Source organism: Chaetodon auriga, chromosome 4 (genome assembly GCF_051107435.1).
Source record: "Chaetodon auriga isolate fChaAug3 chromosome 4, fChaAug3.hap1, whole genome shotgun sequence".
Classification (NCBI taxonomy): Eukaryota; Metazoa; Chordata; class Actinopteri; order Chaetodontiformes; family Chaetodontidae; genus Chaetodon; species Chaetodon auriga.
The window spans coordinates 5754185-5767164 of NC_135077.1; the positions used below are offsets into that span (position 1 = coordinate 5754185).

Below are 12980 nucleotides of genomic sequence, written 5' to 3' on the forward strand. Positions count from 1 at the left end.
AATAATGTGCAGAAACACGAACAAACACAGTATACAGCATAAAACTATTTTTGCACAACCTGACTGACTCTGCAAAGCTCGAAACCAGCACTATTCACAGCATATTGTGAAAACACAAGCCTCTTCAGCTTTAAAAGAAGAAAGAAAGAACAGGTCCTTGAACACATCAAATCACTCTGGCTGTAAGTGACATATTTTACAGTCATTTGCTTTTGATTCCCGCTCGAGTGTTTCTGCTCTGACATCTGTAACAAAACCAGATGTTCAACCTTAGAATCTCCCATAAACTCAGCAAAACATATTTGCTTAATAACTCCCCTGAGGATTTATCCACACCGTCCTGTGTGATCTAAAGTGGTCTCTGTCCACATGCTGTTTATCCCTCTGCCAACCACGTAGAATGGCATATCCCAGAGGCAGATGCCACATGTGCACTGGCGCTCACACACACTCCCTCCTGATATCACTCGGTCATCTGCTGTGACAACAGCAGCTGCTGCAGGAAGTCTGTAGCACTGCAGCTCGATGGCTCATCGCTGCCCAGTAACAACAGCCTGCGATAGTTGGCCTGAGGAACCTCGCACATGATCCTGAAACGAACAGGGACACAAATATTTAGATGAACTACGAAAACTTGCTGAGTTGTCGCACGTGCTGATGATGGTCTGTTTTTTACGTTTTACAGAATCGCCGATTTAATGCGACAGATGTCTTGTTTTTCCTGACACGTGGAAAAATCTCTTTGTAAAAGCATCAACAGAGAAACATGAAGAAATGTAAACCAGTACCAGTCATAGATGTCCTCTGTGTTGGGGTCAGGGTTCTCCTGCACCCACTGACCGATGGACCACATCCTCACCATGTTACCATGAGAGACACCTTGGCTATCCCCGTCTGCTTCTGCGTTGAGAATATCCTCGTAGCACAGGAAGTAACTGAATGGAATGTTGGTAAAGAGAGATTAAGGGAGTGTGCCATCCATAGTATGTTGGTAAAAAAAAAAAAAAAAACAGGACGAAAAAGGGTGAAAAACATTTTCTGTTTCATCTCCTGTCAAAAACAGAGACATGGAGAGTGGAGACATCATCCAGACTCACAATTCTGTCTCGCTGACTGTGTCTGCCTCACTCTCTCCACCCTGCTCTTCATCAGTCTGCTGCTGCTCATCTGCAAGTCTGTCCACGTTCCAGCGCATGCGTTTGTACAGGCCGGTGTCGACCCGGGCCAGGTACGGCGTCGGCTGACAGTACAGGAACGCAGTCAGCCTCAGTCGTCCCAGCTGACTCTGACCGATGCAGAAATGAGACACACTTGGAAGGCAAACAGGAGAGTGGGAAGAGTTACACAGAAAGATAATATGAAAATGGTTTGTTACAGCAGCAACAATATTAAAGGTAGAATCAACATTTGTAGTGGGGTACATTTATGCTGCCAACAATAACAAGCTATCTGTAAGAGCGGACAGCAGGCAATGTGCCATATCGGTCTCATTTAGTGTGCTTATAATGTGGGAACTGCAAAGCCTCAAAATGATTACAAGCTTGTGCAACTACATTTGGCTTCCAGATGCCATGACGTAAAAGGGCATGGCTGGATATATAATCTAAATCTAAATGCTATGCTGTCTTTACACAAGCACAAACTATGGGGAATTAAGACATTCAGCACATCATGAAGTTAGGGCAGTTTTACTTAAGAGCATGCTGTAGTATACACAGGTTGAGCCGGTCATCCTGGCAGCATCAGCTGTCTCAGCCCTGAAGCACAACATGTGTTTTCTCTTATACAACCTTCTCAGATATATTAAAGGTTTTACTGTAACTCAACAACTGCGCTGTCGTGCAGCTAGAGAGTTTTCACCTGGCAAAAAGCAATAACAACAAATTGTCTTGAAGTTGATCCTCCAAGAAAAGAGCAATGGTTTGTTATTGCTCAGAAAATCTATGCAATGGAAAAGTTGAGTCATGTTTTTAAAGTTAAGTGAAAGAAATAAGGAAATGTGGATCATTTGCACAAACCCAAATGCTGCATGAGTAAATAATCGATTAAATGCAGGATAACTGAATGTATATTTGTTATGTTTGTCCCCATGAAGACTTTTTGTTGTATTGTGTTGTTTTTATCAGGATTTCAAAGTCCAACAAAAAAATTTAGAGGTATATAAAAATAGAAACCATATGTATTAGTAGAAATGTGTTGCTCTGCGTGTGCGTACCTGTTTGGCTCAGCTTCATCCAAACAAAGGAGATTGTAGTTGGCATAGGTCAACACCAGCTGCTCCAACCTGTCACACAGCTGCTGAGACAAGTCCAACAGCTGTAGGTGCCACACACACACACACACACACACACACACACACACACACACACACACACAGCGGAAGTTTAGAGTCAATTTGAAGCCCTTAAACTATGATGTTTTCATACAGTGAACACAGATGTCCTTCTCATTCAGCAGCAGATTTCTTGATCCAACAACTGGAACTATAACAGCAGTCACAACTAGTATTTCCTGCAGTCTGAATTAGAGGAACCAATCGAAACAAACGGCAAATCCAGACATGTGTGAATCTTTCAGACAGCTGAACATCCAGAAACAGCAGATTTCATAGAGACTTTTTCCAGCAGAGAGTGGCTCCAATGTTAGTTCTAAAACAATCAGCATGGCATTTACCCATTTGTAGATGTCAAAGGGCAGGTGGGTGAGCTGGGACACACTGTTTCTAGCTGTAGATTCCAGGTGGTTAAAGAAAGGCTGACAGGTGTACAGGAAACCTTGTAGTGCAACAGCAAGAACCTCTCTATGTCCATTGCCCTGTCTACAAAAACAGACACAAAAGGAATAAGAAAACACTTTAAGTACCCTGGTGACAATGGTGCATCATAACTAGCCGGGACCCTACCCATTGACAAGGCCGTCCTGGAAGTCATCCGCTTCGCTCATGAGGAACTGGAGCTGCAGCTGCATGGACGGGAGGCTTCTTTCCACCCGCCTGACCTCCGCACAGCTGCAGGCCTCACAGGCACAACTGCAGGCCGCTGGATCGCCACAGGATAGCGCCAGAGCAACGTCAGCCAGAACTGACAGCGGCTCCCCCATCTTTGACACACAAACTAAAACACATTTTAGTCACCGAGACAAAATTATCTCTCTACTCCACTCCTGCCATTTCAACATGCAAATGACTACCAAATTAATTGAAAGTGCTGGCGCGTGGCAGGATTGTGGCTGTAGCATCACACGTGCCCTCACTAACAGTGAATGAGCGGTGGATTCGAGTGACACAATGTACATATTAGATATTCATGTTTTCATGGCATGCAGAAGAGATGTTGTTGTACCTCCTTGTCCGGTGTTATGAAGGCTCTCCGTGCAGTCCAACTCCGTCCCATTGCTTACGTCCTCCTGCAGGCCCCCAAACGCATGTTGTCCTAATGGAGAGTTTGGGGCGAGATGGACCTCAACCTGAACTTCAATATCCGTCATGCTGTCTGTTGTAGACACAACAGTAGGTGCAAGTGCGTAATTCTAAGGACACCTGCTGAAAACAAAACACCGCATTAAATGATCATTTGTACAGCCGTCGTACACTGCGCGGGTTGTCTGCTGTTCGTCAACTGTTAGCTTTCTTTTTTTTTTTTGCTTTCTTTTTTTTTTTTTTTTTTTTTACCGTTAACGTTTTGCTAATGGCGTCAGCGCTAGCGTGCTAGCTAACTGAGGCTATGCTAGCAATACACCTGAGTTTTAGCAAACAAACAATCTGAGATAACGGCCGCATACTAGCCGGCTATTTGGATTTTTGGCCAAACTAACCCAGAAGATAATTCATGCCTGTTCATGCTGCTGTCTGTTGATTATACTAACGAATGAGCTAACTTTTACGTCAGCAACGTAGCTAGCAGTTAAGATAAGTGTTACCTTCTTCCTCTGGTTGAAGCTTGTTAAATGTGAAAGGTCAAAAGTCACTGCTCCTCAGTAAGAAAGAGTAAAACATAATTAAAAGTTTTGTTTTTAATCGGGGATTTTTGCTTTTGTTTGGGGTGTACATTGCAAAAAATAAATAGATGTTTATGGACAAAAGTACTTTTTTTCTTTTCTTTTCTTTTTCTTTCTTTTTTTTTTTTTTTTAGATTAGAGCTAACTTTAAGGGGGCCCTTTAGGTGATAGCTTGTGAGCAAAACTATTATATTGTGCACACAAAATGATTTCTTTGTTCATACAGGATTTTTATTATGTGTGCACAAGATATGGTATTGTAAAAATAACTTTTGAGGGTACTGTTTGTTTGCTAGCATTTAACGCAGCCATGTTGATTTCCTCTGTGATTAGTTGATATTTAGCATTTAGCCTTCATCATAGCTAGTGCTGCATTTACGTAGCAGTTATTAATAATAGTATTCATTTGATTTTAAACCTTTTATTGGTTAAATACATAAGATTTAGTACTCAGATTAACATCTTTGTGCACTTATTAAAGATTTGGAGATTGAAGGCTACATCCTGACTCATAGCTGTTTAATTCACATTATGCTCAAGATAATAACTTCTTCAAGCAAGATAATTTGTGCACAAGATAAAAAAAAATATCACCTTATCAGACTTTTGGGCCTCTGTAGAGCTAAAACGCTGGCTAACTGACAACCAGTTTGATAATGCAGTTCTCGCTTCAGTCACTTGGTGTGAGGATTTGTAAATTTTTTATTTATTTATTTCAGTTTTATTGTAAATTGAACATCTTTTGGTTTTGCACTGTTGCGTCAACAAAACAAGCTATTTGGAAATACCATACCATAAATGAATGCACACGCGCAAATGCGTTTAGTTTATGTGCTCACAGTTGTACAAGGGGAAACAAACTTACAAACCAAGCTGTAACTATAAAGCAAAACAACTTAAATGTTAACACCCTAATAGTTTTTAGTGATCAATAACGACAACTTTGCAACTTTAATACACATTGAAGAACAGCAAGAACACCATTGTTAGCATGAAAACAGTGACGACAATGTCCACCAGTCTTTGCTAAAATTCTGTTACATTGTAACATTGTACATTTGTGACGTTCTCACAGTCCCATCTTCTTTTCTACTCACTCACAGCAAGTTGAATCATCCTCAGTGCTGACTGTAAGTGACTCAGTGTTTTTCTATCTATCGTCAGTTGTGAAAGCACAGATTTTCATGACATGTATATACAGGATATGTAGTGTGTATCCTGGAGCTTTGGGGTCACTCTGTGTTCCTGCTTCCTTTCTGTCATTCTACCATCTGTTTTTCTTTATGCAAATAATTTATGTAAATGTATCCCGGTTCAACTTCTCTGTAAAATCTACACACGACACTCACTCACACCACCAAAACATCACCTAAATCTATTATGAGTTACTTTCACACAATGACACACAGGTTTTGAAATAACACTTAGCTATATTCTGTTGAATGAGATCAACTTCAGCTATTACTGACAAAAATGTCGAAGACTTTAAACTTGACCTGAGTCAGATTTATTTGGATTTAGCTCAAGGCACTCTTGATTAAGTCTAGATTACACTACATTTATCCCATCGCCATAACTGTATGCAGATTATGATTTTACATTCAAACCATGTGATAGACAACACTAGGCAACACAATAAAAAAAATAACCTCACCTCAACCAGCTACAATAAAAAAAATGCTGTTAATGCAGAAATAATAATAATTCAATATAGATACAATATAAATGCAATATTACTTTGTGAAACAAGCCACTCTGCATAAAGAGTACTATTTTGGTCACTGAAATGCACTTTGCTGATCATACTCATGTACTTTAATTGAAATAAAGGCTTTAATTTAGACTTTTACTTTACTGCGACCAGATAAAGGATCTGTGAACGTTCTCCACCTCTGGATGGAGCACTGTGTTGTCGTCACTCAACAGTTGGTCCATTAGAAGTTACTGTTAACAGCGAAAGCCAATGCAGGTCACGTGATAAACCCGGGCGCGCCCCCGCCACCAAGCACTGGACCAATGAACGACCGGGCGGCATCGCTCCAGCGTCGGGCGCGCGCAGCAGGGTCTGGTGTAAGTGGTGTGTTCTCCTCAACCGTCAGTTACCCGCTGTTTGAATGTGGTGACATGTTGTCTCCACTCGTCCCGTGCACAATAACGAAGAACGGGCTTTTAACATTTTTAACATTTTGTTTGGTTAGCACGTTTCTGACTGCAGCTAGTGGCATTTTTAATGGACAAATTAGCTTTCTATTGTCCTTTGGCTGTATGAGCGGCTTGTGAGGGACTGACAGGAGGCTTTTTTGTGTGGCGTTGCGATAGCAGACAAGTGACTGAGGCGTGTTCGTGTTTTACGGATGTTACCGGGCAAAGAAGAGAGAGAGGAAGGGGCTTTCTTTCATTTCATGTGGCCTCTGGACGATCACCGCTCGCTCGGGTTCAGCAGGACATGACGGAGGAGGGCTGCCGGCGGGGGCTCTTGCTAGCTGTTGAATGGCAAGCACTCAAAGAACAAGATGAACAATGACTGTGGAGCTTCATAGTTTGGTTTGGAAGCGGTTACGTGATTGTTTACGTCTGTTTTTTTTAAAGAAAACACGCAGACATTTTTGTTTTCGTGAATTGAGGGCTAACGCTGGTTCAACACGTTGAAACGCAAAGGGAGGATCAATTCAGGCGCGGCCAGACGAGCCAACAATGCGGATTACCTCTTGACTGTTTGCCTTTGTGTCAATACAGACTGTGGCCATAAAGTTAAGGCAAGTCTCAGGACACATAGCCTACCCTTTACCAATTATCCTTTCGATTTCCTTGTCTTGGAAAGGAGGCGATACGTTGACGGGAGGTGCGAATCCCACATGTGCACAGGTTGTCTGTGAAGCTGCAGGCTGACTGAAAACAGCGCGACAGGGACAGCGATGGCGAACGACTCCATACAAGTAAGTGCGAGAAGTTGGATGCGCTGCAACCTGCTGGCATGACCGAATTTAATTTGTCATTATTGACCCGTGGCCCTCGTCTTGAGCAGGATCTTGGGTGGTCCTCTGACTCTTCCTCCTGAAAACACCCACCAAATGCATGTTTTACACCAGTGGGTCCATTCACAACTTTCTTTTCCCTTAATTATTTACTCGTGACCTTATCACACAGCTGAGTTATCAGCAGTTCAACCAAACACTATTTATTTCCCTTGTCGATGTTCACTTCAATAGACTCGTTAGTTAAAGTCGATATTTCAAGCAAAAACAAACAATGGAGAATAATCTGAAAAAATATATTTTATGTAGCAGTAATGATTTTTTTTTTTTTTTTTTTGATCATGTGACACCCCCAAATTTATCTCCACCTGGTCCCCCAATTTACAACTACAGATAAAATAACATGGATAGAATGAAAATCCCTGAGAGAAAAGGTTTGTAATATAACTCCATCCAAAAATTACACACTCAGATTCAACTGCTTCAGAAAAGCACCATCATAAGATGCATTAATAGGGCTGTGTGCTCCTGCATTTTGAGTGTGGGTGGATGAAGTACTCCTATTTTGCCAGGGGGCTCCCAGGAGGCTTTTTGTAGACGTTTGGGGCCCTGGAGACCCCCACTGTGAGGAACCACCAACCACTCAGTTGAATTGGAAATGGATAGTTGTAAATAATGTATGATGGGACACGTTCTGGTTTTGGAGAGGTTTTCAAGGTAACTGAGCTCCAGCAGTGCTCAGTCACCTGGCCGGTGAGCTGTATGGTATTTACCATGATGTCTAGCTGTAGCTTTGTGCCTTCAACGTGTTATGTGTGCAGATGCAGAGCGTAAAGGCAGGTGCACGCAGGCACAATAGTGGTGTTTGTTATAAAACAACGCACATTACACATATCCAAAGTCCCATCAGGCGTTTCTGCTTCATGAAAGCATCAGCAAGGAAGACTGCTTACCTTGTATTTTACTGGGAGTATTACTGTGCTGACGTAAAACACCCACAATTTCTTGACGACAATCTGACTGACTGAGAATCTTCCTTTACATTTTACCCAGCGTTCCAACTTTTTTGCAATCAGGGTTGCACCATGTAGGCAATGGGTTGATTGTGCTTTGCTTTGCTCTTTAGAGTCACTGCAGTCCGAGTGATGCTATCAAATAAAGGGCGTGAGGGGAATGAGGAGGCAGATCAGCATTATGAATTTCATACCACTGACCTTAGTGAGCCATTGTTCCAGCAGAGCTTGACACGCTGTGACATTTAAGTCACGTGTCGGGGAGCAGCTGACATGAAAGTGTGGCGCTGCATACAGTTGAGAAATACAGGTGTTAGTGCTGTCTTGCAGGTGAAGCAGGTGTATATGCATCACCTGTCTGGTCTGCAATGATGCGTCCTTTGCTCTTTAGAAACTCTGATGTCATTCAGTTGAGAAAGAAATGCAGCCAGACAGCAAAAGAGGAGACAAGTTAGCGTTGATACCCTGTAATTAAGTAGCCAAGTGAGGAACAGGTGCACGTGAAAGTGCAGAAGTGGGACAATAGAGGGAATCAATTTTAAGCCAACTAAAAACACACCAGGTAATACATGCCGGGTGTGGTGATGGTAGGCTGAAAATTTCACGTTCACAACCAGTGCTCCTGTGTGTGTGTGTGTGTGTGTGTGTGTGTGTGTGTGTGTGTGTGACAACAGAGAGTTCCTGATGTCATAAATGCTGAGTAAACACTGAGCAGTCCTTTGTTTGCCCACTTCTTATTTCAACCATATTTGGCCTTTTCCTCCATTGCATCATAAATGAGCAACGCAGGCTGTTTATGGATTGATGTCTGTTTTGATACAGGCACATGTGAGAGCTCATGTTCTTTGTGTATTTTTCTTTAAATGATTTAGAGGCAGTTGCCTGGTGACATAACTTGTAGTCTACCACAGCTTCAGTCCAGTATGAAACTCAACATTTGAATTCGTCAATTAAGCCGTAAGCTGACGAACAGAGAATTAGTCAGCAGCTTTTCAAGCAGAAATACCAAACAACTAATCAATTAACCAAGAAAATTCTCTGCAGACTAAACTGTTATTTAAAACAATAATTAGATGCAGCCTGTTAACATTTGCCTTTAACATATCTCTGAACACATGGACAGTGTGTCTCCACGGACTGTATCAGTGCGTTTTCCTCTTTAATTTGCTGCAGGAAATCATAAACTCCAGCATGTGTCAGTTGTAAAATGAGCCACAGTCTGTGTTTAATTACACTACTTCATAGCAACATGTTGTCTGACTGACTTTAAAAGGTTTGTGCTGGGTTAGTTTCCCATTTCAACCAGGTTTAATTGTAGCTTTGGTGTCTTAATTATTCCAGGCTAAACAGCTACTAAACACATGGGAAAGCATCATTCATATTCATTCATGTGGGAAAGAACCAGTGTTGGAGATCTGTGCCAAACAGATGCAGCTAAATTTGGCCTTGCCTTATTAGTTCCCCTGCTCCAATGACCGGCTTGGGAAATACATAATTGATTGAAAGTTGCATTTTTGGATCAACCACCCAATGAGGCTAGAGGTTGACAGTGTTAACCTGCTCGCACCATGAAGCCAACTGATTATTGTTGCAATCCAGAAGAAGCACTGGTGAAGTCTTTTTCCTAAACACTCGACAGGATTGTGATCACCAGCTGACAAACAGCAGCAGCAACGGTGTGAAAGCAGTTCTGACATTTCATGTTTTTCCACATGGGGTACTGCTTCTGTTTGTTTTGACTAAAGCCTCAGGAGACTCAAGGACAATAGGGAGGAATGGATCACACCACCACAATTTTTCATTGAGTATTTTTAAAGCAAAAGTTTTGATATGATCTGAATTAAGAAGATGTAGTGTTTTGTTTCAGCCAGTGAATCTGTTTAAAGTTGTCAAGTCTTGCCTTGAGACCCAGATTCAACAGGTGTCAGGAGCAAGTCTCCATGAGCTCTTCCTATGTGCTGAAGCACCTAAAAATTTCGTGTCTTGCTTTATGGAAACAACAATTCAGACACCTAGATGTCTCCTTTTATAGCTTTTAAGGACTACCGACCTGCATTAACGCTTTGAAAAGAGTGTTTGGTAACTCTTTACATTAATGTACACACATTCACTATTAACTTGTTGCCTATTAGCATGCATATTAGTAGCATTCTGACTCTTATTGTTATACTGCCTGACTGTATTACACAACTACTAGGCCATTAACTGTTCTCCCCCAAGAAGAAGGGGGGAGACATTCCCCTTTATTGTCACACACACGCGCACAGCACACGGAGGTGAAATTTGTCTTCCGCCTTTGACCCATCCCCCGGCAGACCAGGAGCGGTGGGCAGCCAGACCGGCGCCCGGGGACCCATTCTTCTGTCACCATTGGTCAGGTGGTGATCTTCTTGCATGTTTTTAGTGGGGGTATATTTTTACGGAGGATACCCCAGGTGAACACGGGGAGAACATGCAAACTCCACACAGAAAGGCCCTCCTCGAGCAGCAGGCACCGAAGCATGGTGGAGGACACACCCAGTGCCCGCAGCGAGATTCGAACCCGGGACCTTCTTGCTGTGAGGCGACAGTGTTGCCACTGTGCCACCGTGCCACCATAAAAGTCTCTCCTCCTAATTACTGCTTATTGATAGAAAAGAAGCTGTTGTACATAAATTCTAATTCATTTTTGAGATGAGCTGTGTGAGGGTCAGTGGGACTGCAGCTGAGCTATTTTTTGAGTTTTTCTATGTGTTCTTTAAAGAGCACTGCGGTAACACTGTCTGGTTCACGGTGGACAGTTAAAAGAAAAAAAATTTTGTGGCAGAAGAGGTATTGTCTTTTTTTGTTCCACACATTCTTCCTCCTAGGCAAAACCTGGTGCCTACATTACCCACAATGCAACTAGATGGCTGGCAGTCCAGTCAGAGATTCGGATGTGTAGCACTAAATGGCAAATGTAGCCTCAAGCTGCTGTCCTCAATCAGGAGTGAGGAGCAGTCTGCAGATGTCTGGTACTTCTTTCTGACTCCACACCCTCAGATTTTATTCTTTACAAACTTACAGTCTTCGGCTCCAACTGCCACTGACTCAAGTAACATCAGCCAAGGCAATTTATCAGACTTTGTGCAGCTCCACGTGGAGCCACAAAAGGCTTTATACAACTTTTGTCACATATGCAGCAGTAGTCCTCAAGACTTGTGAACTTTGATATGCAAAACTAGTGCAGTTCCTCTTCGAGCTTCCATTATTTTAGCTACGAGGCAGTGGAGCGCTACCCTTCCCATGGTGTGCCATTTGTTTAGCTCCACAGGAAGACGATATTAAACAGTCCCTATAGAAGTCTGAACCCAAGTGCGTCACACTTCCTCATAAAGGTTAGATGGGAGACAAGAATGGAATAGAGCGGTGTGTGTGTGTGTGTGTGTCACTTTTGTATACAGTGTACTCGGGAATCTGTGGCGGTTCTTGCTTGTGTGGCATGTTTTGCACTGTGCGTGTTAACTGGAAAAGCACAAACAACTGTGACACACTCCAGTAGTTCCAAAAAATGTACTTGGGCACGAATGTTCATGTTCACAAGCGCACATACTCACAAACACACAGATGTAACAGCTGACACACACATACAGAGACAGACACTCCAGGGAATGCATAGGAGTGCTTCCCATAAGCCTCGCCATGACGTAAGGAGATAGCTATGTGCACAAAGTAGGCTTTTTTCAGTGCTGCCCTGTGGCCATGCAGGCAGACCGAATCCGCAATAACGCATCAAGGAACAGTTGAGCAACTCAAGACTTGGAGAGAGAGCTAATGTTCTCATTCATTCTTAGATCTAGATAAAACAGTGTGGTCTAACAGGACTGTGTACTCCCAATCATATGATCATACTCGTAATCATACTCTTACACGAATAATGCTATATTTATGCTTGTAACGCATGATCATCAGCAGCAGCAGCAGTCAGTTCCTGGTGCAGGGATGATATGTACTGGTCAGTGGACAACTCAGTACTGATATCATGGATTTGAATGTTTCAAATTCGTCATTCCGACTAGAAAAATATACAACTGAAGTGAAATGTCGTCTCTTCAGGACAAGGGTGTGAAAACATAAAAACTTAAAAGGGTACGGGTGACTGTCAGTTAACTTTCAGTCTCAACTTTTAAATCAGCATTGATAAGAAGTCCTTAAATACAGATTGCAGAAGTTTTCTGACACTAGCAGTGTTCAAACAAATGTCTGTGAGACTTTGATTCTCTCTTTGTTTGCTGTTAACTGATTGTAATGTCTTTCTTTAATCATTAATGTGCATTATGTCCAATCTCGTGCACTGTGACTTGACTATTTTGAAAAGCACTGCTGTAGTTGGGTCATTGCTGCTCCGATGGGAGCGGTTCAGATGTGGGTAAGGCTTTGCTTGGGCCCGAGGGTGGAGGGTCGAGGGAAGGGGAGGTCTAAAGGGCATTATGCTGATGAAGAGGCTCTACAGCCGCAGCAGTACAATAGGTTGTATTGTCTGCTACCAGCAGCCCAGATCACATTCAGTTCACTGTGAGTTCATTTTCCTCATCCTGGCTAAAGCATGTTAGCGACCACACCCTCACCAACCAACCAACCCACCCAGCTGCCCACCAGCAGGCTGGGTAGTAAAGCCCCATATATCAAGTGTGCTTCATGGTGTTTGGGTTCATAGTTGGCCCCGGCAGCACTTCTAAGCTGATTGTGGATTTTGCTCTGTTTCTTTTATCTTATTCACATCTCGCCTTCCCTCTGTGCAAACAGCCCATAATTCTCATGACCTCATAGCAATGTACCCCTGCATTCCAGCTTTAGATGGACCCCTCCTGCTCCCTAGGGTTGGACACACACACACACACACACACACACACACACTGAGCTCACGCACTGTCATGACATCACTTATCACCCTTGGCCAGTGAACCTCACCAGCTTTCTGTGAGAGCGCTGGGAGGGCTGGAAAAAGCAGGAGTGGTATGGAGGATGTACAGGAGCA

General features: G+C 42.8%; 2 protein-coding genes across 2 annotated transcripts in view; one reads left to right on the plus strand and one right to left on the minus strand.

Moving 5' to 3' along the window:
• Positions 1-456: 456 nt before the first annotated feature.
• On the minus strand, positions 457-3486 carry c4h19orf67 (chromosome 4 C19orf67 homolog). The gene is made up of 7 exons (XM_076727562.1): positions 3342-3486; positions 2903-3113; positions 2681-2818; positions 2216-2332; positions 1098-1310; positions 789-935; positions 457-590 (listed from the first exon to the last, which is right to left on the minus strand). The coding sequence occupies exons 1-7, from the start codon at positions 3484-3486 to the stop codon at positions 464-466; spliced, it is 1098 nt and encodes a 365-aa protein (XP_076583677.1). The 3' UTR covers positions 457-463.
• A 2597-nt stretch (positions 3487-6083) lies between these two features.
• pkn1a (protein kinase N1a) overlaps positions 6084-12980 on the plus strand; it is a 43283-nt gene continuing 36386 nt past the window's right edge. Inside the window, exon 1 of the mRNA XM_076728583.1 lies at positions 6084-6932. Within this exon, the coding sequence (XP_076584698.1) occupies positions 6912-6932 (21 nt within the window). The 5' untranslated portion in view covers positions 6084-6911. The remainder of the gene's footprint in view (positions 6933-12980) is intronic.